The sequence below is a fragment of the Penicillium subrubescens genome, assembly GCF_028828155.1.
Source record: "Penicillium subrubescens strain IBT 31985 chromosome Unknown utg000007l_segment0_segment0, whole genome shotgun sequence".
In the NCBI taxonomy this organism is placed as follows: domain Eukaryota; kingdom Fungi; phylum Ascomycota; class Eurotiomycetes; order Eurotiales; family Aspergillaceae; genus Penicillium; species Penicillium subrubescens.
Window position 1 is genome coordinate 2661732 of NW_026643157.1, and position 26450 is coordinate 2688181.

The 26450-nt window shown below is 48.1% G+C and overlaps 6 protein-coding genes across 6 annotated transcripts; 3 read left to right on the plus strand and 3 right to left on the minus strand.

Moving 5' to 3' along the window:
• Positions 1–710: 710 nt before the first annotated feature.
• Positions 711–2362, minus strand: N7473_010733 (5'-methylthioadenosine/S-adenosylhomocysteine nucleosidase; the record flags this gene model as incomplete). The annotated part of the gene is made up of 2 exons (XM_057156672.1): positions 711–1714; positions 1843–2362. 2 exons carry the CDS (start codon positions 2360–2362, stop codon positions 711–713), a joined length of 1524 nt encoding a protein of 507 aa, XP_057005327.1.
• A 4065-nt stretch (positions 2363–6427) lies between these two features.
• On the plus strand, positions 6428–9472 carry N7473_010734 (uncharacterized protein; the record flags this gene model as incomplete). Its single annotated transcript, XM_057156673.1, has 1 exon — positions 6428–9472. The coding sequence occupies one exon, from the start codon at positions 6428–6430 to the stop codon at positions 9470–9472; it is 3045 nt and encodes a 1014-aa protein (XP_057005328.1).
• A 393-nt stretch (positions 9473–9865) lies between these two features.
• On the minus strand, positions 9866–11443 carry N7473_010735 (uncharacterized protein; the record flags this gene model as incomplete). Its single annotated transcript, XM_057156674.1, has 4 exons — positions 11246–11443; positions 10406–11088; positions 10309–10356; positions 9866–10259 (listed from the first exon to the last, which is right to left on the minus strand). The coding sequence occupies exons 1-4, from the start codon at positions 11312–11314 to the stop codon at positions 9866–9868; spliced, it is 1194 nt and encodes a 397-aa protein (XP_057005329.1). The 5' UTR covers positions 11315–11443.
• Positions 11444–13277: 1834 nt separating this feature from the next.
• Positions 13278–14615, plus strand: N7473_010736 (cytochrome P450; the record flags this gene model as incomplete). The annotated part of the gene is made up of 1 exon (XM_057156675.1): positions 13278–14615. The coding sequence occupies one exon, from the start codon at positions 13278–13280 to the stop codon at positions 14613–14615; it is 1338 nt and encodes a 445-aa protein (XP_057005330.1).
• Positions 14616–15116: 501 nt separating this feature from the next.
• On the minus strand, positions 15117–16959 carry N7473_010737 (MFS transporter; the record flags this gene model as incomplete). Its single annotated transcript, XM_057156676.1, has 4 exons — positions 15117–15371; positions 15439–16468; positions 16535–16811; positions 16944–16959. 4 exons carry the CDS (start codon positions 16957–16959, stop codon positions 15117–15119), a joined length of 1578 nt encoding a protein of 525 aa, XP_057005331.1.
• A 7054-nt stretch (positions 16960–24013) lies between these two features.
• sit2 (putative siderochrome-iron transporter) lies at positions 24014–26052 on the plus strand (the record flags this gene model as incomplete). Its single annotated transcript, XM_057156677.1, has 3 exons — positions 24014–24336; positions 24433–25046; positions 25112–26052. 3 exons carry the CDS (start codon positions 24014–24016, stop codon positions 26050–26052), a joined length of 1878 nt encoding a protein of 625 aa, XP_057005332.1.
• Positions 26053–26450: the final 398 nt, after the last annotated feature.

Consider the following 26450-nt stretch of genomic DNA (forward strand, 5'->3'; position numbering starts at 1 on the left):
TGGACAACTAATTCCTCGGCATCTGTCCATTGCCCTTGGTTCCTATATATAGATACCACCAGCAATATACTCTGGAGCAGACTTGGATCACCCTGGTCAAGGCTCTGACGCCTACTACGCAGGATTGGCAAGAAGAGTATTTCTGCTTCGTTGTATCTGCCATCTTCACAAAGACACGTTACAACACTCTCAGCAAGCACCTCCCTAGTCTTTGGCAGGAGCTCTTTTCTTTCGAGCAGAGCTTGAACATGAGGTAGATACTGTCGCCACAAGCTTCTGTTTTTGAGGTCAGAAGAGGGGAATACTCTACTGATGTGCTCCGAGTTTTCAATTGTCGACTTAACAAGATTTTCGTTCTTTCGAAGCCAGTTTCTTGTAGCAAGATGAACAAGTCGATGCATGCTAATAAATTTGTCGTCGACGTGTGAGGTGATAAAAGAGTAGGCTTTCAAGACGCCCAATGCTTTTTCTTTTGCGAGCACTGTTTCCGTCGGCGGCAGAAGGGATAACGGGATGTCCCGAGGGTCAATGCATGCGAAGAATAGAAGAAACCTGGTTGCAAGAGCATTTGATTTCTCAATATGTCGAAAAGCAATCAGCCAAGTAGCGGAGACAGCATTCTCAGCATCCCGATACCCGTAATTGTCCTCGAATCCCTCGCTTAGTAACTCCATCATATCCCCTTGCTGATGAAGGATCGAAAGATAGCTTTAAAGGGACACCGAATTCTCATTGATGAAACTCGCAGCTTGAATAAGGGCCAATGGTAGACCACATAGGTAGTGTATGAGTGCGATCGAAGTTTCCTCGTCCACAGTCAATTCTTTTTCGATCAGAGAGCTTTTGAACAGATCGACAGCAGACGCATCATCTAATGCGGATAGTCTTATAACGCCAGGGCCAACCAGTTGAGTCATAAGTCGTTGACTCCGAGACGTGAAAAGTATGAAGCCTTCGTGGCTCTGTGGAAGAAAGCTTTTGAGCGGATGGGATGAATTGATGTTAGGTTCTAGCCACATAGTAGGGTCGTCGGCATTGTCCACAATAAGCAGCCACGATCCAGCTCTCTTAGAACTAAGATGAGCTTTCACACGAGACTTTATATCATCGGGACCTCCATCCGGTAGCCCCAATGCTTTGCACATGCTCTGAAATGCTTGCTCTGCTGTTTCTATGCTCGTTGAGGCAATCCAGAAGATAGAGTATGTTGGGTCTAGGGAGTGTATCGTGTAGGCGAGTTCAAGGGTGACCTGGGTTTTCCCCACTCCTCCTAGACCCGAGATTGCAGCTCTTCGGGCTTTCGTATGATCTCTGGTCAATACTTGAGACTTTAACCGCTGAATTGCTTCACTTCGCCCCAGAAATCGTGGGTTACGGTCAAATGGAAGCATCAAAATTTCATCCGTTTTCATTTCAGCTTGGGCTTTGGTCACAGGCACAAGCTTGAGTAGCATTTTAGCGTATATTGCAGCAACAAGAGCTGCATATCCCTGCCACTCCTTGTTTTTGTGCGAGTCACAATAATTGCAGATCCCACGAACCACAATACATGGTAGATGATTCATGATGCCCGCAGCTTCCATCTCAAAACAAAGTACGTTAAATCTCTCTGCAATTTCATCACGCTCACGGGCGTCTTTCATAACACCGTTTCCGGATGCAATCGTTCCGTAATGTACTTGAGGATCCTTTGATTGACGAGCTGGGCGGGTGACTACCTCGTCGATATTACAATCAGTGCAAGAGTCATTTGATCCGGAATGGGTATAGGTTGAGCGGAAGAGACGATCATCCTTTGTAGGTCTAGAGAATCTCGCTTCCATGTCCGGATTTTTCTGAAACAGTTCCAGTGTCTCCCCAGAATAGCAAGTTCCTGCTTCCTCATTCCCTTCGATTCCAGTTGAGATGCAGCAGTCAAGAGGATAGACGGGGGCTGGTTTAACATTCCAGTCTGCTTTAGATGCACCTCGCCAATGGATTTTCCGAGGTCATATTGTTTGACGCCCCCAAATTTTCCAATCGGCTTGCTCACCACTATGTCCCCGAGTCGAACATCTGCGGCTTTGCTTGGTACGCCACCCCCGATTCCAACCATAAGACCATATCGAATGTTCGGAAAGACGGATTGCGTGCGTGAAACAACCCCTGTTGCGGCATTCGTACCGTAAATTCCGGATGGCAAGCAGCCGATGACAACATTGTGGCCTGCGATTTTTCCGAGTGAGTAGCCGCTTTGGGCATCGTTGGGTGTATGATGATGGGGATCATCGAGGATTGACTCTGCGGCCGCCAGCTCAAGTGGTAAGGCACATAACCACGCGACTGTATAGTCTGCTTGGTCAACGGAGCTTGGCTCCGTCATTTTGAAGTAAATTTATTAATAAATTAGAGGCCAAGCGATAGTCGCTCACATTGGAAGTAACCTATCTGAGGGATGGTAATAAGAGGGGTATCCTAAGCGCCTTGTGCCACGTGATGAGGCTGATTGCCCACGTCACCCAGTATACAGCGCTAAATTAGAATGGAAATAAACCTGTAGATCACAATAGTACGTACATGAGTCAAACAGATACTTTGTGGCATGGGGGCTGTACCAGTTGCAGCCGATCCCGCCCTTGGGCCTTGACATTGGCGGCAAACAGACGGAGCAACATAGCAAAATGGATCCGGGACTTCTTCTATGCTATGACGCCAGGGCCAGCTTAATTTGATTCGATAATCTTGCTAAAATGCTCAAGAAACTCCTCCCAGCCCGCGGAATCCAAGGTGGCATTGCTTTGAGATATAGGTGTAATTCATATTCCGCACTTGGGACTACAAATGGCTAGGGATCCTCTTGTATTTTGCAGTTGGAAAACACACTGCTCTCGTCGTATAAAGCCTATCAGTGCCCCGCGTTGTCTGTGTGTATTCAATATAATCCTGTGACCAGACACGGTTACGCCTATAAGCACCCATTTACTCTGGGTACCTCGACAAGTCTGGATAGAAGTTCCAGATTCCTGACAGATATTATACTGTCAAGTGAGACACCTCTCTGTTTCAGTCGGATCGCCGAGAACCGTGGCCTCTGAGCTCGGTAAAAACTCGACATTGGCGCCGACATTGGCGCCGATCTGTAAATTGTAGATATTTGTGCCGAAGAGAGAGCGCGAGGCGCTGATAAGTGGATGTTCACTGAAATTTGGGCCCAAGGATGACCTGTATCAATGGATAATGCGGTATGTGGATATGCCCGGCCAACACTCATGACCTTTCTAGATATCATCTTCGAAGAAGTTGGTCGGCGGCACTGGGAATGTCTTAGCTGAACATATTCTAACGCGTAAGTTTTTTATGCTTGCTAATGATGTCAAAGATTTGGCCATCTTACATCAATCAGGTGCTGTGGTCCAGTTGGTCAAGACGCTTCGTTGTGGAGCAATATTCGTATTCCGAAGTAGCCCCGGTTCGAATCCGGGCAGCGCCACTTTCTTTTTTGTCTTTTTGCATCATGATCACATACTTACAAACTTCAAAGGTCATGTTAATGACTTGCAGCTTTTTCTTCGTTCATTTCTACGCATGATGGGCTCGTTAAAGATTAGAGAGTCTACAAAAATCACCGTGAGTACACTTTGTAATCTTATTATTAATTTGTCGGGTTGATTTATATTACGAAGACAGCTTACTTCTAGTACTCCCTGTAGCATAGGCAGCGGCTATACAAATCTGCTTCTAACTGATACGGTAAAAAAGGCAGCCAGGAATGACCGGTCATGCGATGGAACGAAAGTGAAAGAGAGAGGGTAGAGTGAGAGGCGAGGAGAAGAAGCAGAACACAAAGACGTCCTTGTAAGTATCCCGCCATCGATAATTCCCTGTTTCAGGTTGATCGGATTGATGTATAATATGTCTAGTTGTCGGTCTGAAGTTGCTAAGTCGCTTTTCATCTTCCATGGTTGCTTCCAGTGACATAATACGCCTGATTCGTCCAGACAGCTACGTCTAATTAAGACTACTACTCCCGTGAGCTTCGTGCTATATGGTGATTATCGTGCGCAACCTTTGTGAGCTAGATATAACCCTCCACTACGTTATGCCTCGACTTATCAGTTAATCGAACGGCTTCAAGGCACTCCTCGTCCTATGCCTATTGATGGCAAGGATGATTCTAGTAACATGTAGTGGATTTAACCTTAGTAGAAAGTCAGTTAGTACATGCATAACTAGTGATAAATTACAGCGTCTGTTAAATATCATGCAAAAAATGTGGCTCTGATATGATGGATGTGAGTGACATGAGGACAAAATGAAAAAAGAAAGTGGCGCTGCCCGGATTCGAACCGGGGCTACTTCGGAATACGAATATTGCTCCACAACGAAGCGTCTTGACCAACTGGACCACAGCACCTGATTGATGTAAGATGGCCAAATTTTCAACATCATGAATCTGTTTGACCAATTTCCCTCCACAAAGTGCTTCATTGCCAAATCACGTGGCATCTTGGGAGGAATAGAGTTCGTCGGCGAAGTGCTTGAGCCTGGGAGAGGCATACATTGAATGCTTTCGAGACTATTTTTTCCAGGGTAGCTAATTCAATTGATAACTCGATTCTTATTGTGCGTGTCTTTCGAAGGTAATTGCTTGGGCACATTTGCTATTAGCTAGGTAGAAATACCGGACTTTACAACTTTGAAGCTCCATCACACTTGCATACAGCACTTCATGGGTCACTCCTTGCGCCGGTACTACAGATGACCATTGAATTAGTTATCAGATCCACCACGGCATAAATGGGTCACTGAGCACTTGACCTATGATGACCTCGTATACCTCTAGCCGTGTAGCTTGAATTTATCGTTCCCATCGATTATATCGATGGTGTGAGGAGGGCAGCAGCCCATGGGCGGGGTTCTACGGCTATATATCTGTCCATCGGAAGGTTTGACTGGCTGTTTGGCGTTCTATACTAAGGTTCCGGTTGAACTTATCTCCAGTGTTTGCAATATCTATTCAACGACAGTCGTCCTCAGATGTGTACCTCCCGCTCGGTATAATATATATTTGGGTCCACTGTAATGAACTGCCATTGTCCCAGGACATGGCGTCACAAGTAAGTACGTCTACAGCCTTAGGGGTGCCTACTCGGCCTCTTTTATTTTCCTAAAATACCAAGTCTCTATTTATCCATTATTAAGACGATTCATATTAGAGGTATTCCGAAGTGTTGCCCGAATTACTATCTTTTGAAATGGCCACACTGGTTTGTAACCTGTTCAGACGGTTATCACAAAATAGGTGTTGATCGTGTCAGCAAGTCGGTGCTGTGGTCTAGTGAGTATACCTGCCACCAGCAGCATCAATAACCCAAATCTAACCTGATCTACCTTGAGGTGGTATGACGTCACGTTGTGGCCGTGCCAGCCCCGGTTCGATTCCGGGCAGCGCCATTTCTTTTTTAATTTTGCCTTATCCCCCATTCTTCGTTGGAGACAATGGAGACGGATTATTTTTGTTGGAAGCAAGGGCAAACATGCTGGGAAATCCAACTACTCCAATATACTGAGGATTTTTAATTAGGTCTAGCTATTAAACAGGCAACTAAAATCACAAAAGAGAAATCGACACGGTAGGGGAGAAATGAAGTCTTTGAAACCGATACAAGGACTTGCCTCGAAAATTTTATACAGCACGACCACGATGGGTTTTCCTAGTGTCTTTCTCTCCCTTCTGACTCCTACCATAATATGCCTAGATACTCTGTTTGGTCCCCGCACGCTACCCGGTCACCTAATTTTTAATATACCGACTGATCTGTAACACTACTCCAAACCCGAAGGTGACAAAAGAGCATCTCACTGATAACGGTCCACTTAAATCACTCCCCGAAGCGGGACTTTCCTATGAAAATATTGTCCATGAGCTCATTGCAATGAGGCCGATCTATTAACAAACAGAAAGAATCACTAGGAGGGACTGGGAAGGAGCTTGCCATAACTAGGCAAACGGACTAAGCGGAGTTTGTTTTGAGAACTCGCGCCTAGTCGTGTTTACCATCCTTTCTCTCTTCAGTCTCCCCGCCATCGGCAAATAAACGAGTGCCCTTTTTCTTTTCTGCTCTTTCGAGTTCTTTTTATTTTTGGTTCATAACAATAATTTGGAACTAACAATCTCGAGAAAGTCAAACAGAAGACCAGTAGGCTGGCCAGACCAGCAGGCCCAAGCTGTTGAATTCGCCAACACACCAGTCGAAAGGTCAGCCATTCAGCTATATTCACTTCCTTACCAATTTATGATACCCTTCTAAAAAGGGCAAAATACTAGATGGCGATGTACACCACGGGGCCACCACCGCAACCCGCAAGGAAGAGGTCAAGCTCAGTCCCTCGCGGCACGAATACCCATGTAGCCACCACTCAAAAAACCAGACAGAATTACTGCAACATGGCCACAACTTACGACTGTCAGATCAACAAGAGAGCGTTGATTGATTTGCTGGGAGTTGAGCTCAAGGCACACCACATAGACATCTCTGGAATGGTGCTGGAAAGGTTCAACTTTATTCTTGGGAACACAGACCTCTCACAGGAGCAGTCGAAGGTCATCCACACTCTATTTGTACAGCCTATGTTGGTCACTGATACAGACCTTGGAAAGATTCTGCGTCTTAAAGCTCCACAAATGGGAAGCAGCCTCAACCAAAGCCTTGCACCTCGAGAACATGCATTTTACATCCGCTCCTGGTCCATGACACCGACACAACTCTACAACATCTCACAATACCTACAAGATGACGGCAAGACGTTCCCCGAGTTAGATGAGTGGAAGTTCACCAGTTTCGTGGCACGGACCCGGGATATCACGGTGCGATACGTCGGAAGTACAAACTGTGTGACGACTGCTTCCAGACGATTCGCGGATGATACAAACAACAAGTCCAAAAAGAGTCTTCTCGGTGCTTTTCAATGCTGCTTAGAGGAAAAATATCCACTCATATCTCAGAAGGCAAAGATTCATCTACTCCCAGATATGTCATTCGATATACTGGGCAGTGGAAACCATATCGGCAATCAGTTGAATGCGGATGATACAGAGAGTTTACTCATTCATCTCCTTGGATCCCGCTCCCTTTTGAATTTGCAGCTTGGAGGGCATCATATCAGATATCTGCCGAGCGAAGAAGATGAAATGATATTTGAAAATCTTGATACCAGCTACTTTCAGAAAATCCTGAGCGAGAACAGTCTGTTTTCTAACAGCGAATGGTCAAGCGTGAAGAATCATTTTGCCAAAATGCTTACTGGAGATCCGCGACTGAATGAAGCTGTGAGCAAAACTGCCAAGGATGCTCTTGAAAGCCAAGCAAGACCATACCAGTACCTTGGAACAACGATCGTCGTATTCATTGGAGAAGAGCTCACAGATAGCCACCTGAAAGCAAGATGCTCGTTTTTCGACGGGAAAAGCAAGTCTAGCAGACTTGTGAGGAATTTGATCTATCGCATCAAACACATTGAAGAAAAGAACTACATCGGGGATAACGTGGTGCCACTTCAAGACATTTCAAGAGCTTTCCCTTTTCTCAACGTGATTCCGTTGCCCAAATACAGCGCCACAGTCAAGGCACTGGATTTTCTCTCGGCTTACTTCCGATGTACGCGGCCGATCATCGTGGTAACATTTGGAAAAGTAGCTGCGAGCGCCATGATCTTCAATCTGACCAAAATTAGTGCAAAATCGAGGCTTATCAAGTCATTCTTGACGCTTGGTACGCATCCACTCGAGATTCGCTCTTATGATTCGGATGATAATGAAGCATTCATTCACATCCCCCTGGAACATCCCGGCAGTCACCAGTATGGGCCTCGGTCTTCGGTTAGGCTGCGCTTTTACTACTTAACGATGCAATTTGCTTTCTTCGTCGCATCCTGCGCGATTGAGATTGTCGATACATATCCCAAATGCACAAAGACCCCTTCTCGTCGGGAATTATGCACCCAAATCTTGGCCCATGTTGAGAAAGCACTAAAAAGTGGTGCTGGTTCTTATTTTCAGTCAAATATGATCCAGGCAAGAAAAGCTGCCCAGGCAGTTGAAAATTCGGATACACATTTTCAAACAGACTTGTTCGAATACCTTTATATGAGAAGCTCAAACTGGCACGAAAGCAAACTGGCACAGACGGCGTTGTGCGACTCCACTGCCCGCATCCATAACTCAATCGGGGCGGTAGCAACCGGCCCATTGGACTTCTACACTCCTGCAATATTTGGCAAGAAAAATGGTATAGAAATTCTCGATGAACACACATTCTCTCACATCGCATCCTTTGGCATGTCTGTTGGCGAGGCGTATTCCGAAAAAAGGCGACGAGACTTAGATATGGTCTGGGCTCGTGCGCAGAAAGAGTTACACTGGTCAATTCCACATTCGGAAGACAAAAGGAATATTTGGATGGAACAGTTCGCGTCTCTTCAGCCAGGTCAGCCATACCTTTTGCGGGCTTTGAGTCAGCTTACAGATGGCGACTATCTCAAAGTTCTCATTGAAACTTGTCCAAAAAAGCGCTGGTATCCTACACTTCCCATCGAAAAATATGAAAAAGGCGTTTTATCAGAGGGTGTTGTAAAATGCGGCTTCTGGCTCCAGAAGAAAAACGTGAGAAAAAGCAGCACTCTGTTCCCTTCTCGCTTCTTGACTGCAAAGGAAATGCAGGGCTATCCTATTGCTATTAAGGAAGATGGGGCATTCTTGCTCCGATGGAAGCATCCAGATGGGAGCAATAAAACTCTTTCGCTGTGTGCTCGATTTGCCATCCCCAAAGGGAATCGTGATTCTAGAGCATTATCCTTCACAGAGCACGGGATTGACATCGTCGATGCCAGTGGAAGAAGTCTTCGATCGTCTAACTTGTGGAGTGAGGGAATCTCCAAAGCCTCAATTCCTAGATCAGAGCTTCACTCGAGACCTTCAGGCCGGCTGTTGGTCGATCTCTGGACCACTGCTCGTCAGGATTGTGGGCATAGTGTTGCAAAAGAAGAAATTGACGGAATAAGTAAGAAATGGGGCGCGCCAGGGCAGAAATACCTCGCAAGTAATGCCACAAAGCAACAGATGCTACGCCAGAACTGTCCTCCGCGCGAAAATGATGCCAACTTCTTGTTGGTGGCGTTTCTAGACGAAAGATTCCCAGATGGTGGTACCTTACGAACAGCCCCCAAGGCAAAGGTTGGGGATTCCACCGAAGATTTGCAAGCTTTTGTTCAGTTCTGCAAGCGATCAGAATTTTCACGCCATCCATACTCTTCCACGTGGATTGGATTGCTGGACAGGGACGCACCATTGGTGGGTCTACTCGGGAAAAACATTCAGATTTATCGTGCATGCCAGTCAGATCGATCCAATTCCTGGTCTAAACATCTCAAAAAAATGGTAGGTGAAGTCAAACTCATTATCGGACCAAAAGAAACTGAGTCCCGCATAACTTGAGTGCCGTCATCAACAGAAGATTTACATGAGAATAAATATTCCACAAAATCTTCCCAAATTCAAAATTAGAGTATCTGGTAACTACAACCTTGAGAGTCATGACTAAGAGATTTATAATTATGTACCTGCCAGCCATCGTCAAGTCTCAATATATGATGATGTCAAGGGCAAAGGTAATCCCTGCATCTTGATAACGCTTGCTACCTAACCTTCATTGGAGAAAATCTGCTACCTCAAAATTTACGAGGGTCAAGAAAAAAGGATCCAATCTAGAGTATGACTCAAGATCTAAGACGATATTGAAGAAATCCAAGATTTTCAAACTGCGCAGGCAGGACCTTATATACAGACATAAAATTGACATTCGAACCATGGTTCTTTTACATATATGTTCTATGCAACGAGCGACGTGTCAATCCCAACACCCCTTTTGACCCAAGAGATAGTCTCCGTCCACTCAGACGGTATCTCCTCCAATTTCTCTAATGCTGCAAGAACCAGCCTGCGACCCCGATCACGAACATACCATCGGTTGCACATCAGCCGTAACGCAACAGCATGATGCAGGAAAAGTATTTGGGCGACCCAGTCACCACTTTCGAGTAATGAAATATATGCCTCGGGGATAAAGAGTGGCCATGCGATCACTCCCCCATGCGGCCCGATCTTGGGCCATGGCTCTATCGAGTTATGTAGAAGCTGCCATATCGTCTGGTAAAGCTCTTTGTTGGGATTTCCATTTGCCCCAATTGTGACTCGTAATTTCTCAAGTGATTCCATGATGCTTCTATTTATTGTTAGCTCCGTGTCCCCGATACTCGTTTGATGATCCTTACTTGTGCAAATCATGTAATTTCTTGGCGTCGTCATCCGAGGAGTCATCACTTTTGCATAGAATTAGCTATGTGGCATGAACTGTGGGGTTTCAAGTACCTATTCTCCTCGTTCTTCTCGAGACTTTCTTCCGTGTCTGGGACACAAAGCCAACCGCTCAGTTTTGCATCAACACCCATTTCATTGAAACGCTCGAAGAGCATGGCGGTACCCGTGATAAGTCGCCTCCCTTCGAGGACTTCAGAAATTGGGCTGCTATTTTGGTTGCTTTCCGGTGAAATACCAGGAAATCCCGTCGCGAATAAGAAAATAAGGACCGAAGATACGAAGGCCGATTCGTAATGCTCGGGTGTGACGTCCGGGAGTATTTTACCCATGCCAGAGCATGCTTGGCTCTGATACCGCACAGCAGCATCTAGCCATGTCAACCGGTTATCTACTTCGACAGTAGCCAAGTGTAGAGCAGAAAGAGCAAGAATGCTGTCTAGTAGATAAGGAAAGGAGGTAGCCATCCGGGGTATGATGATAGACAAATGATATGCAGAGAGTCCATGCTGGGAAAGTGTGTGGCAGGTCGATGTCAGGTATTGATGGAAGAGTCTCATCTCCAGCATACGCGTTTGCATTGATTGATCTCCTCCCGGCGTTCGATTGCCACTCTCGGAGCCATCTTGACCTGATGGTGAGCCATGAGAGCTATCGAGGTCACTCTGTGGGGGCGGATAACTGCACTCCAGTCTGCGCTTTTTGCACAGTGTGCACTTGGGAGTCCCCTCATCGCACTGTAAGCATTGTCAGATATATGGTCGCGTGTCGCGTTATAGCTGTTTCCTGGCGCAGCGGCAGATTGCCGAGTTTGCTTCACATTGCCAGGCAGTCCGAAAATAGACGCATTGGAGTCTCCGAGAGTCCTGCAGCATATTAAAAGACAAGACTGACCTTAACATGTCTTCTCTTGCACTCTAAGCATCCCTTTCGGGACTTTGTATGGCTGCGACGTGAAGGCATTGACGACGGGCGCCTACCGCGCAATGCAAAGATGAGTGACTCCCGTCAGCTTTCCAGAAAGACTCTGACGACCGAAGTCTTGCCTGATTGACGAAAATGGGCTTTGAACTAGTCCCCGACCTCGGTCCTGGGGGATCTGCATATGACGGCGAGGCCATCCCAATGGAGGTTAAGGTCGGGCTCGGGCCCACGCTCACTGGGCGTTGCTTATGTAATAGAGCCGCTGGACCCTTTCCGGGAAGGCGGGGGTTGGTCCTTCTTGACTAACTACTTTACAGAAGGCTTTGCTCTTTAGACACATCCCCGGGTTGCTTACCATGATAAAATATGCTTACCAAGATGAAATTCGGCCCAGATAGCGATTCAGGATTAGCGTCAGCGCCTGGTATTCAAGTCGCCATCATATTCCCCGCTTACCCCACATGAGCGACGGCTATAATCAGTAAGAGCAATTCTAGGTCGGCTCTTGACTCAGATGAGTATGCCCAACTCTAGACGAAAACGACTTCCAAGTCTCGGAAGTCTGCTGAAGGTTACGGCAGTTCAATGAGACAACGATCAGATGATGCTGCACGTCGCCCCATTTCACTTGGACGTAATGAAGAAACCAGGCTGGTTGAAGAGCACCAAAGCAAACATGAAATCGAGACGACGGTCAAAAGCTAGTGAACCAAATTGCGTAGAGGATCAAAGAAAAGAGATAGAAGATAAATTGAATACCCCAGAATTAGCTCGAATGTAGCTTGTTAGAATGGCACGGAAGTCCCCCGGACAAGAAGATACCCCCTCAATCATCTCGATTTGATCTATCGAGGCGAGAGTGTTTGTTAGCCAAGTATAGAGACGCAATCCTATAGGTAGTTGGGCGGCTTTAGCTATGCCTCATTTTGTCTAGGGCACGAGCTTGTCCAGAGTGAAAAGAGCATGTAACTCAGTCTAGCCGACGCATTCTTCTGGTGGTTAGGAGTGGCAATGAATATCACGCGGGCTCAATAGCCCTTCCGATGTAAATTCTATAGGGCCCCAATATACGCAAGAACTTGGTCATTGATCCCCAGCTCCAAAGAAACATCCATGCCAATAGAATTCTGACGAAAACTTAAGCCATCCATATGTCCTTTCCGTTTAGGTGAAAGCTGAATTTGATAGAGCTGAGGCAGTATAAATTACTTTTAGCGTCCTTGCATCCGTTGGCACAGCCTTAAAGGTTGAAAACTGAGACAGATTGGGATAGTTGCCATGTCGTACGTATCTCCTCGCGGGTATGTCCACTTAAACGAGGCGACCATGTTGTATCATCTCACTCATAAGTTGCCCCACAAGAAATCGGATGGGAACAGGCAAGAAGTGGGATATTGTTATTTATCTCGGCACTTGAATTGAATTCATTACCGGCCTTATTACCTGGAGAGCGATTCCATCAAGCTCCCCGCAAGCCCCTCTCCATGTGGCGTCGTGGGGCCAGCACCCACTCGGGTAGAGCCGAAACTTCAATAAGATTGGAGACATTGGCACATCCGCAGGACGAACTACTTCTACAAATGTTCGAGGCCGGATATATCGTTCAAGTGCATCTATTTTAGAGGCGATTCTCAGAATGGCAATCTCCGTATTGCTTGAGCATGCCTCGTTTTTTTCCATACCGCAATTCCTAGCCCTCCATCCATATTCCTTAGTCGCCGGAGTGATTTTACTTCCAGTCATCTCGATACTGATACACGATTTTCTTCTATATCTCCGTCTTCCACCAGGTCCAACTCCCCTCCCATTTCTCGGGAATAAATTCATCATCCCGTCCTCATCTCCATGGATTCAATTCGAGAAATGGTCCCAACTATACGGACCCATTTTCACATTATGGATCGGTCGACGACCAACAATTATCATTTCAGATCCCAACGTGGCAGTCGAACTACTTGAAAAGCGCAGCACAAAGTTCAGCTCCCGGCCGCGTTTTGTCGTTATGGGCGAACTGTACTGGGATAACGCAGGCATTCTGGTTCAACCGTACGGCAAGGAATGGCAAATACGCCGACGTATGCTGCACCAAGCCCTGAATCCATCTGCACTGAAACTATACAAGCCTGTTCAAGAGGCGGAGGCAGCGAGATTATGCCGGGCGCTACTCGATCAACCCAAGTCATATGAAGGACTTATCGATCGGTTTACAGCGAGTGTGGTATTCAGCATTGCGTATGGCCACAGAATTGACTCGATGAGTTCGGAAGTCATCCGGCAACGTCTTGAATTTATGCAGTATTCTGCGTCTCTCAATGTACCAGGGAGATATCTGGCCGAGTCAATTCCCTGGCTGAAATACGTCCCCGACTTTCTTGCACCATGGAAAGCAGAGATCCAGCGGAAGGGCCGCGAAGAAGCGGCGACGAACGTGGCACTGCTACGTCGAGTTCAAGATGAGCTTCACAATGCCAAAAGGCCGTCTGACGTACCAGACTCTCTATCCAAGTTGCTTCTTGAAGCTCGAGAGGCAGACCCTGCTACATTTGGCGTTCTCAGCGAAAGAGATTTCTCATTTGTACCAGCATCGCTATTTGGAGCCGGTAGTGACACGACCGCGAGTACGTTGTGCAGTGCAATCCTCATGCTGGTGACAAATCCACAAGTACAAGCCGGAGCACACGCAGAGCTCGATCATATCGTGGGAATGACGCGTCTTCCCACATTCGACGATGAGGATAACCTCCTTTATCTCAAAGCTCTCTGTAATGAAATACTTCGCATTAGACCCGTCGCTGTTCTCGGAGGTACACCACATGCAAACTCGGTTGCAGATACCTACAAGGGTTACTACATACCGCAGGGCACGACCATCCTCTCCAATTCATGGGCAATCAATCTCAACCCAACATACTACCCGAACCCGCACCATTTCAACCCACTCCGTTTCTTGGGCATCCGTCCAGAGTCACTCTCCTATCTTTCAAAGTCCTCACCAGAAGATCTTGCGGAAATGTCTCCACCACGACCCCATCCTGCGAAAGAGGGACATAGCTCCTTTGGCTGGGGACGACGTATCTGTCCAGGAGCGGGATTAGCACATAATTCCTTGTTCATTTCATTGGCGCGTCTCTTGTGGGCGTTTGAATTCAGACCGGCACGTGAAGCTAATGGTGCCGAGAGAAGATATGATACCTTTGCCTATACCCAAGGCTTTAATATTCGGCCTCAGCCGTTTGAATGTGAGATTTCTGTACGGAGCGAGACGCACCGACAGGTCTTGATGGCTGAGGGTATCAGTGCTGAGAAAGTGATGAATCGTTTCCCTCCTTTTGAAGAATAGAAGTGGTGAGTGTTCTTGAATAAGTTAGTCTACTATAGAGGCCGACGAACGCCACCCATTGTAACCAGTAATGCGGCATGGCTTTTTGGGGATGCTGCTTATCAGCCTTTGCAGCTTACTTGAAGAATCAGCGGTTCAAGGAAGGGATGATGTTTATTAATGGTTTCTTCTCTCGGCTTTGGGGTATTCTAGTTGTATGCAGCAAATTTGAACTAATTTCCAAACATCAATTCGTAACGAGGAGAGCTCATAAACTCCTCTTATCCACATCAGTATACCCAGAATATTCTCCTGCGATGTTTTTCACAGAATCCACAACAAAGAAAGCGCCTAATTAATGCTTCCAACTTGGTCTTAACGTAACCTGACCCGACCAAACTATCTGAACCTCCACATCCTCATTATGGAAATGCCTGATATACACAATAGCCAGAGGCAAAATGCACCGTATAGAACAAACGACCTGAAAGCAAATGGCGGAGTCGGAGCCTCCTGGGCAACCTAGAAATCCACTTTGAACAGCTTGCTTGTTCGGATGCGCTCGCCGTAGATGTAGAAGATGACTGGCAGCGGGCAGAGAGCTAGGGCGATGAAGCCGAGCAGGGAGTTACCCCAGCCTAATCCAAGCTTTTCATACATCTTGGGGCCGGCGAGAGGGAGCAAGGCACCGGCCAGAGATCGGAAGACGGTGTTGGCTGCCATGGCGGAGGCGGCGTAGGTTGTGTAGGCGTCGACTAGATATGTGCTGACGGTCATCTAGATAGGGAAAGAATGTAAGCGATTGCGACATAAGAAAAAAGGGAAAATGTAGCCAAGAACTTACGAAAGAAATCAGCATGCCGAGGCCGAGGAAGGCTGTTCCAATGATTGGAACGATCCAGTGGGTCTTGTAATAGGCCGTCCATCCGTAGATGAATAGGGAGATAGGCACGAAGATCGAGCCCGGGATCATGGGCGGCAGTCGATACTCGGGCTTTTTCTCGCCGTTCTTCTCGGCGAGGTGCTGGAGTAAACGGTCGGACGTGGCACCGAGCAAGAAAAGTCCGACAAAGGAACCAATACCGATGCCCAAGTATGATAGACCAACGGATCCTGAAGACCAGCCATACTGGTCCTCGAAAACGGAACTGATAGTAGTGAACAGGAGGTAAAGGTATCCGTAGACGACGCCAACGTATAGCGAGAGAAGGAAGACAATAGGCGACAGGAACAGCATCTTGGTTGGTCGGACGATCGAGAACATGAACAGATCCATCGGACTGCGACCGCTGTCCAAAGCGGAGCGTAGTTTCTGGTTTCCAGTCTCCTTGCGCAGCTTCTTGGTCTTCGCAGCTAGGAGTGTTGGGGCATACGACTCCCGGATAGTGAAGAGAGAAATAACAAAGACAGCCCCGCTAGCCATGGCTAGAACCCAGAAGGTCCATCTCCAGCCCTTAGCCTGGGCAAGGTATCCACCAGCAACGGGTCCGGCGACGGGGCCGATCAAAGGGCCTAGAGCCCACGCTGCCATAGCACCACCTCGCTTTTCCTGAACATACATGTCTGCGATCGAGCCCGCGCCGATTGTCAGCGGACAGCTACCAGCGAATCCAGCAAGGAATCGAAAGACCGTCAAGCTGCCAATTTCGGGCGCAACGGCACATGTAATGGTGAAGACGACGTAGAAAAAGTTGCACACATTGTAAACAATGCGGCGACCAGCAATCTCGGAAATCGGTGCAATGAGCAGCGGGCCAAAGCAGTAGCCGAGTAGATATACGGAGACCACAAAGGATGAAAGCTCCGTGCTCGTAATATGGAAGTCTTGGACCAGCTGTCCGACGCCGGGCGCAAACATAGATGAACCGAGAGGCCTATCATAGGTTATATGTTAGCTCAGGATATAACTAGACGCGCTGAGGATTGAAATGCGATCGTACGTGAGAAGCGTGATCAGTGCAATTGACACCGTCGCCGACACCTTCCTCTTCTTTGTCCAATTGAGTGGATTCTCAGGGTCATCGGGACCATCCCAGTCGACAATGTTTGGATCGCGAGGTCCATCGACTACTTGCTCGATGTCATGTTTCTCAACGTCTGTCGTAGGTCCCCGCTCCACATCTATGGTTTCATGAAACGATCGCTTTTCGTCGTCGACATGGTGAACTTCCTGATTACTTGCCGTTGGTGTTGACCCGTCAATTGACGCAGTGTCCGCTGCTATCACGTTAGTATTGCTTTTTCAACTTCTTTTTCTATTTCCACCGTTCTTGCTATGTTGCCGTTGTTGTCTGGGCGCCACGGGCGGGGGGAGTTTCCGATCGACGATCAAGGGGCTTGTTTGCGTACCTTTGTCGTCCTTCATGTTTGGAAGCAATTCGTGTGCAATTGCAGAGCACCTGGCTCTGAGCTGCGGGTTGTAGATTGGACCTTTATTGGCGGATCGAAAAACTATTCAGCGGAGCAAAGCTGAAGATTATGCTGTGGGACAAGCTTTCAGGTGTGCAGCGCTGACGCTCAGACAGCCAATGCCTATCGCCTTCGAGAAGGATTCGGTCGCACGCGGTGATTCCCGACGGCGAGTACACCGACCACTAGTAAAAGGGTAGGAGTCGAGCAAAGCAAGCTTTTGTGAACAGTGCTTCGTAGGCCATGAATGGAAGGGAGAAAGAGAAGAATGGAAAAAGGGAGAGAAACGAGGAGGGGGAAGCAAGTGGAGGGCGGGAGATTTTTAATAATAATAATGAAATGGAGACGAGATGCAAAGATGGATAATAATAATGCAACCAACTCGTTAAAGTGGTTAGTTGACTCGTTAGCTATCACCTGAAGCCCGGAAAGTCCTAGGCCGCGCAAGTGCAGGAGGCTAATTAGTTAGACCAACCGGACTAAATCTGAAGAATAGAGGACCTTGGACCCCAAAGACTGGGAATTATAACAGACGAGTCTCAGGGCCAAGCGTCACGTCTCAGTTGGGCTTCGGCGATCTCAGACCGGGGCGAGAGACGGCACCGGTTCATCTGCAGGCAGATATCCACAAGTGGGAGCACGATGCGAATCCTAGCCGTAGTTGGCCAGTGCGAGTCATTGTCCTGGTGCGCCTGCAGGAAAGCGTGGATGCACGTCCGGTAGTACAGGGGATGGAAGTCCCGTAGTGTACATAAGACCCCTCGAAGTTGTGGAGAAGGCACGCCTTGTGTAATGTGAGGTCTATTATGTGCATAAAGCCCATCGGAGATAAAAAGGAAAAAAACGCGAACAGTGCGCTTTTCGATGTTGTGTTTCTCCGGAAGGCTGTTGGGATGAAAGAATGTCGGTTTGCCCAGTGGGAAATAGAGCGAATCAAGTGGGCCAAATTGCCTGCCACCCATGTATCATGGGGCCGTCCCAAGGCAAACTGAGCTTCCTTGGGGGCGGGTCGAGCCGTGAGTGACAGTCACTGAGCGGCCCAGTCTTGGGTCTTCTAGCGATAGACAATCTTTGCCATTCCAGGCCAAGCCTGCTGGATACGGAGCAACAGTATCATCGTAGCGGGTAAAAACGTGCCCCATCGATACTGTAAATCACACAGGACTCGTAAAGAGAATTGGCGCTTGAGACGCAGGCCTCCCAATAACACGGCCTCTAATGCATCACGATGGGGGCCATTTGGAAGGAGACCACGATTGAGTGGATGGATGAGCTAGTCGAGTGGAGCGCTGAGATCGCGACCCGCGCACACAGAGAAAAGGGGGTCGCAAAAGAGTGGATATTTTCCCTCTCGTGTCCAGTTGGAGGCCGGTGTTTGGAGTGGACTCAGGTGGACACTTCTTTTAGGGGGTACTTTAAACGGTGGAGTGCTAAATTCTCGGCCCATCCCCGTTTCGCGTTTTATGCAAATCGTATGCCCATAATGAAGCTGAGTGATGCAAAGAATGGTGCAAATCTCGGATAGAGGGCCGGGGCTTTGACTTCGTCTTGGGAAGATGGGGAGGGCTGCCATTGGTGTGTATTCGTGTTCGGCATCATCTTGCCGATTCCAGCCTGCGCTGATTGACGGGATCGTGGGGTTTGTGCCCATGAACCAGGAATTGGGCGCCGCCCAGACCAGCGCCTCGTCTTGTAGTTATGCGTTGGGGTCTTGAAGAGGCTTGGGCAAGAGGCGTTCGTTCTCGCGTTCGGAGATAAGAGAGATGGCGGCAAGATGCAGCAATTTAATCTGGCAGCAATATCAGCAAGGGTTGTAGACTCGTCAAGTCAGTACATAGCGAAGTGTAGATTGGAAGTTGAAAGGCTTTCGGGGCGAACCTTCCACTGGGACGAGCACGGTCACGTTGCCCGCTGTCAATTTAGAAAGACCGGCGATTTTGGCCAACTGAATAATTTGTCATGTTGATTATTGTTCTTCACATAGAGCGTTCAAACGGTTCAAAACTGAATATGCAATGTCTGTAGAACATGTTCCGGATTATATCCTCACTGACACCCCCCGCATTTGTTAGGATATCGCCGGCTAGGTTTGCCGCGGCCCGCGATGATGGAGCATTCTAACCCCACAACTATAAGCACCTCGAGAACTCTTGTTAAAGTGGATACATATGACAACCTCGGAAAATGTGACCACGGCAATAAATTGCCATGCTCATTGCATGCAACGCTTGTGTGTCCCGACCATGTTTGATTGACTTAAACCTCGACTTGGCCGAAGAGTCTCCGTGTTGCCCTTCACATGGGAGACGAAATCTTTTATTTGTGAAGTCTAATGCATGACACCAGGCGATTCAGACCGAAGTGTTTGAGCAGGCCATTGCTGTCCGCCCATAACTTTGCAGCTGATTCCTTCATGAACACCATTAATACCCTTCATTCCCAAGATTTCAAACCCGACGCAGTTCCCAAACCGCAACATTCTCCTCATCTATCCTGTCTCGCGCGAATTACAATCGATATTTTTCAAGCGCTGCATCTAATCGTGCTCATCACGATTTAGATGTTCGCGGCTTCATAGCTCCGATCAACCCAGGTCCTTTAAACCCATTTCTCACATATGGAGGAAGGAGATAGATGAGATGAGCAAGCACAACCGGCCCACCAGTATCGGCATTCGATATGTTCTTGCTAGCTTTGTTGATTATAAAACCCAAAAGCCTTTGATGTGCCATATTCGACCAGAATTACAAGAGCTCTGCCCATCTTGGAGCAAATCAAGCTGAGAGCAATCTAGATTGGGAGTAACTTGGAATATTGGCGGGCTTCTGCTCATCAGATCGTTGAGTTGATCTAAGAAAGCTAACATTTTATCAGTGAATTATTGTGAGTTTGAAGGAGACTTGAGTTGCTGCTGGAGCAGCTTCAGGATCAGCTTGATCCAAGGTGGAGATGTCGTTCCTTTGAAGGAAAAGTGGTTCAACCCAAGGGGACTATCAAATTTCTAATCATCGATCACGTTGTGATGCCTACCAGAAACACCCAAGGCCAGCTACACTCGACATTTCAAAAGCGCCCACTGCAGCTCAGTCTCTGCTTGATTCGCTGTTTGCAGGGGTACCCTTCTGGGCACCGTGCTTTCCACTACTGGTTCGCACTGAACCTTATGATTGACTACATCTCTGTCGGATACAGAAAAGCCTGAAACGAAAAGAACAAAAGACATGACGAGCCTCTGGTAAAAGCCAGCAGATTTCGACGATGACCCCTCGTGTTCACGAATGAAAGGCATGGCTTAGTGTTGGGAGGGGGTGGAGCAGCCGCGCTAATGCTATAAAATATCAGTGTCAGCATAGTCCCACAAGCACCAGTACTATGAGCTGAGCAGCCTCCAAAGTGGAAAGAGAGATGTCTCTACTTGAATGGCTGCCTTGACAAGGCATCATCGCAGGGCGAGTCGATAAGCCAATGGGTCTTGCTTCTTGAAGCCACACGAACTGCTTATTGGACACCCCCCATCTGCAGCTATGTTATGTTAGGCAATAGCAGGGGTGCCCTGAGATTAATTAATGGCTCATTTTCAATTTCATGCTGTAGCCAACACCTGAAGCAAACATATCGAACAAACGACTCGAACTCATCTCAGCCTCTTCATGCGCCGCTCCTCATGACCCGACAACTGTACTCGGGACTGGCCGGTATTAAAGTCACCCTCTCCTGTAGCCGTTTCCTAGATTATCGCCGGGTGCTTCTGCTCAGCAGGGCCTATGGAGTATCTTGATGAGCGAACTTGTGATGACGAAGACTGCAAACTTGAGGCTTGGTGGAATTGCAGGATGGGGTGGGAGTCAACGATGCGAGGACGATACGACGATCCGCGCTGATCGGAGCATACATCAAGACTCTCCGAAAGGTATCGTTTTCTTTCATTTCGTCTTTGCCTGGACTCGTGGTCTTGGTGAACTGATCCGAGTTTCTCCTCGTTAACCATTTGCCTGCGATCGTAACAGAGCCGAATTATCTGAAACCAACGATCTCAAGTCGCAACCGAGCTCACGGAAGCACCAATTCGCAATGCTATCGCGACGCTGAAGGAAGCCATTGGCATTCCAATGCTACTACCCCGCGGCCACTGAGAAATCCTCAATTATTGAGTGCCACCGGTTCTAGATTAAGGGGCTACGCCTCATGCCATGGACGGCTACCACCCCAGCTGGGAGGAAATGTTCTCACTCCCGATGCCGGCCCTCACGAGTTACACAGCAATTCGGCACACTCACAGGCTCAACAATCCCAGAACTCGAACATTGATCCACCCAAGGTTGAGCCAGAGGGGGCGAGTGAGGGAGCTACATTGAATGGAACGACCCAGGAAAATACCACAGGAATCTCCCATGATGATCCTTGGGTCCGGTCCGAGTTGCCGGGTATCACGAATGGAACTACCGTCAATACACCTCAGCCCCCTGCACAGAACACTCATATTCTAGATGGAGAGCCAAGCTCAGGTGACAAACAATCTTCAAAGAAGTAAATCTTCTACCTTTGACGAAAATGTGCACTATACCAAAGCTGACCACTCGATAAGGAATTTTTATATATCCAATCGGAATGGAGAAGATAGAATCGAATGCAAATTTCAGGGTCGCCCAGGCGATATAGAACTACCGAAGGGACATAAATGGATCCTATAGGATAAGGTGAGTCGATCTCGAATTAGTTTGGTAACAGTGGACCTGTGAACTTGCTGACCTCAAAGCGTGAAGCCGGACTCAGTTGCTCGGGATTGAAGGCACAAACGAAGAATATGCCATGTTTCTGGTTTTTCAGAATGCACACACAACCTCGAATCTTCACTTATTCTTATCTATCAGACCTGTGGTGGAGGAAGTCAGAGTGACATTGACAATTCTAACAAATAATTGATTATAACAGACGTGAGTGCATCCCAATGGAGCATGGTCTTCTCAAAATAGTAGGCTTCAAGGATGGGTTGACGAATCCATATTCTGACGCTCATTAAATAGACCCCCTATACCCTGATTCTCCTGAAGAATTAGTTGTTCGCAATATCTCGATTTCTTGCGTGTGATTGCGCATGGACCGGCCCTTCTCATAATGAATTTTATTGCATCAATTGGTAGCAACACAAACGATGAAGCCATAGTGTGTGAATTTTCCAGTGTCATCCTCGTTGGTAAGGACCGATTGGCCTCGTTACTATTACGATCGGAGTGTCGCATGAAGCATGAAAGCGCAGTCCCTCATCTCTACTGTAGATAAGATCAGCTCTGATGGTCACATTGACCCAAATTCCAGACGGGTAGCCTAGACATCAACTCCGAAGCGAAGCGTGCGCCGACAAAAGCCAAGAAATTTGAGGCCGACCCGGCAAACCGTGAATCTTCCGGTAGACAAGAGTGCCGGACAGAGTGCCGTGAACAACGGGAACCCATGGAACCAAAAGACTCTTCCAGACCGGAATCCCAGTGGAGGCTCGAATAATTCATTTTCACAGGAAAGCCGGGACGAAAAATCTGATTAGATTAGATGGATCTGATTGATTAGCCGAGCTGTCCGGTGGAAAACCTTGGTTGAAAAGAGTTTGCGCCACCACAAAAAGCATGATTTCATGTGCCGAAGGATGAACGCACAAGCAATTATTCCCCATGAGATGTGATGGGGCTAGTCATTGTCAAAGCTTCTCGTGGAAGGGTGATGGCTATGGGTCAGTATTTCTAGTGTATGTAATAGAATCGCAGCGAGCGGGTGACCCCGAAAAACTCTGGATTAACTACAGAAGAAAGGACAGTGTGTGCGTAGTTTCAATTGATAATGTATTAAATACCTACCGTGTTGGCTTTTCGCGATCGCACCACCTGGAGCCCTAAAGAGTCTGGCTTGTCTTGGCGAATTCTTAACGTTCCTGTTCGTTCCGGTGTGTTTGGGCACACCCATGTGCTGACATGCGAGCGCGGGTCCTCAAAATAAAATCGCGGGTCATCCACCATCTGATAAACGGTTGGTGGCGTCGACCTGGGTATGTTTTGGACTAGCGGCTCAGTAGTGCCTTCCTAATTTCAGGCAGCTGGCTTCAAACTGCAAGGCTTGGACCGGTGGCCGGAGACTCCGATCATGCCAGCAGCAAGTAACAAGGCTGCGCATCTCTCCGTGTAAGTTCTGACAGCCTTGAGCTGAAAATATGCCATTGTTTGATTGGATTGGAGCCAAGAGGTCGAGATTTAAGAAATCTCGGACCGGGTTCAGGCCAGGTTAGGAAGTTGTTGACGATTTTCCCTCCGATGTGGCTATTCTTTATTGACCGAGGAGCGAATAGAACATCAAATCGTCCAGCATGATGGACTGGACCTGGCCGAGGTCCATTTATGAAGTAGTACTCAGAGAGATTATTAGTTGGATGAGACTTGATAAAACTCTGGGCCACATACAGTTACCTTTGGAAAGCGCAGCTTCTGTATCCGGAATCCCGTTTGCAGGGTGATGGGCCAGTCCCGCTAGTCCAGATTGGGAAGGGGACCGAGAGACAACCAATCACATGACAAAGTAACACCTCATATGGATCCACAGTGCCCTGACTTCTATGATTTGATTGGCTTAAATTAACTTTCAGTGGAAACGTTTATCAGATTGGCTGATAATTATCTGATCTCCCCCCCAAGTCCACCAAGTCCACTGTTGAGCTGCTCCGCAGCTGAAAAAAAACCCAAAGACCCGCGAACTAAAAGTGAACCGACGAATCTTCGGGACTGCCGGGCAAGCGCGTCTGGCGGGAAATCCTCGCTCGCAGCTCTCAGGCCCTGACTCCCTAAATACTCCCTCACTCCTCTCCACCATCTCAACTTTCTCTCTCAGAACCCTTCTCAATCCGCTTCTCGAACCTCTCATCCACCGCCCTTTTGGGGTTACATAGGGTCTTTGCAGTATCCGGTCACTGTCTCCCCTCTCTGTGCAACACTCACCCCCGAGGAATCTCAGAGGCATCTTTGTCCATCATGGGTGTTTTCGACGCCGTACGTGGTCGCGACGACAATGGTCGCATGACCCAGTCGGTTGTTGATACAACGAATTTCAAAGAATCGAAGCATGCGCACTCCGACGCGGCTGGCACTAATGCGGTTGAGGCACCTCCAGTCTACGAATCCCAGACACCTAGCGACTCTGACTCGGCTTTCGGTGTCAATGGCGTTCTCGATGATGAACAGGAGGTCAAGCAGAACCCCGAGCATGTCACGGACAAGGCTGGTTTGGGCCAACAGAAGGCCGAAGCCGCAGCTTTGGTCTGGAGTCGCCCGGCTGTCGCTGGTATCTATGCATGGTGAGTCATGGACCATGCACTTTGAGTTGAATACGGGCGGTTATCAACGCAAGGGGTTGAACTATAAGAAACTAACGGGCGCAATCACTGAATTAGGATTTGGGTGGGCTTCTTCATGCTTGCCTTCCACTCCGCGATTAGCTCCAGTTTGATGAACTGGGTTTACGGCAGTTTCCAATCGGCTCCACAAATTTCAACCTCATATATCCTGGCCAGCATAATCGGTGGAGTTCTGAAGCTTCCCCTGGCCAAGACCCTGCAGCTGTGGGGTCGCGCAGAGGCTCTGTTGTTCTCGACTGCCATCTACATCGTCGGCATGATCATTCTGGCCGCATGCAATGGTCCGAATGCTTTTGCAGCTGGATACGTCCTGTATTGGATTGGATACTACTGCATTTATCTGATTCTGGATATTTTCGTCGCGGATACCACTGGCCTGCGCTCGCGAGCCTTCGCTTTCGCTTTCGCCTCGACCCCATTTATCTGTACCGCCTTCACCGGTTCGTTGGCCGCGCAGTCGATCTACAACACTTCTGGCTGGCGCTGGGGATATGGAATGTTCTGTATCATCCAGCCTGTCGTCTTTTGCCCTCTGGCCCTGCTGTTCAAGTTCTATGAGCGCAAGGCCATCAAGATGGGTGTCTGGCAGCCCAGGAACAGCGGACGCACTAAGATGCAGTCGATCATCCACTACTTCCATGAATTTGATGGTAAGCGACTATATCGCCCCCTTCTCTTCTCTGTCTGCCTGCCGTGTATTAACTTTCAAATCCAGTCATTGGTGCCTTCCTGCTTATGGCTGCTTGGGTCATCTTCCTGCTGCCCTTCAGCTTGGCCCAGTATGGCCGCTCTCAGTATAAGTCAGCCACCTTCATCGCAATGGTTGTTATCGGCTTCTGCATGCTCTTCGTCTTTGCTGCGTGGGAGAAATGGTTCGCCCGCCATCACTTCATTCGCTATGAACTGCTGAAGAGACCCACCATTCTTGGTGCATGTGTCTGCTCTGCGGTTTCTTTCTTCAGCTTCTACCTTTGGGATCAGTACTTCTACAACTTTGTACTGATTACCTACAACTTGGACATTAGCATGGCCGGCTACATGATCCAGATTTACAACGTGGGATCGTGCTTCTGGTCTCCGATTCTGGGTCTCATCATCTGGTGGACCAGGCGGTTCAAGTATATTGTGTTGTTCTTCGGTGTTCCGCTGATGCTGCTCGGCTCTGGCCTGATGATCTATTTCCGAGGCGGAGAACACGGAATTGGATACATCGTCATGTGCCAGATCTTCATCGCTTTTGCAGGAGGCACCATCGTCATCGGTGAGGATATGGCTGTCATGGCCGGTGGTGGTCGTGAGGGTACTCCTATGATGCTGGCCTTAATTGGCCTGTTCTCTAGCATTGGTGGTGCTATCGGCTATGCCGTGTCTGCTGCCATCTACAACAATGTGTTTGTGGATGCTCTGACCAGCCACTTGCCTGACGACCTCAAGGCCAACGCGACCACGATCTACTTCGATGGCATCAACGTGCAGGACACTTACGCGGTGGGCTCTCCCCTCCGCGATGCTTGCATTTACGCTTGGGGCTATGCCCAACGTATGAACTGTATTGCCTCGACCTGTATTCTGGTCCTGCTCATCCCTGCCGTTGCCGTGTGGAAGAACTACGATGTCGGCAAGAAGCAGAACAAGGGTACCATGCTTTTCGACTAAGCCTCTTGTTTAGCATTACGAATGCATGAAGTGAAGAGATGAAACTATTCCTTCTTTATGTCTTACCCGGAGAGGCTATGTATGTGTATCCCTGGACTCTGACGGGCGCAGAGGCAGGCATGAAATGATCGAGGATTCTCCTGTACAATAATTACTGTTCCTACAAACATAAGGCATTAGCTTCGGCACCTATTAGCCACAACAAGTCTAAACCATCCCATCCTCTATTGTATACTGTACTCTATAGTTGCTACACATACACCGACCTCATCTCCCTCTCATTCTTTAGATCAACCCCGCACTCCTCCCTCGTGGCCCTTGCATCACACACTAACGCTTCATGGGGCGTTCCGCCGTCGATCATATCAACAATGCGACGCTGCAATCAACAAACCGTA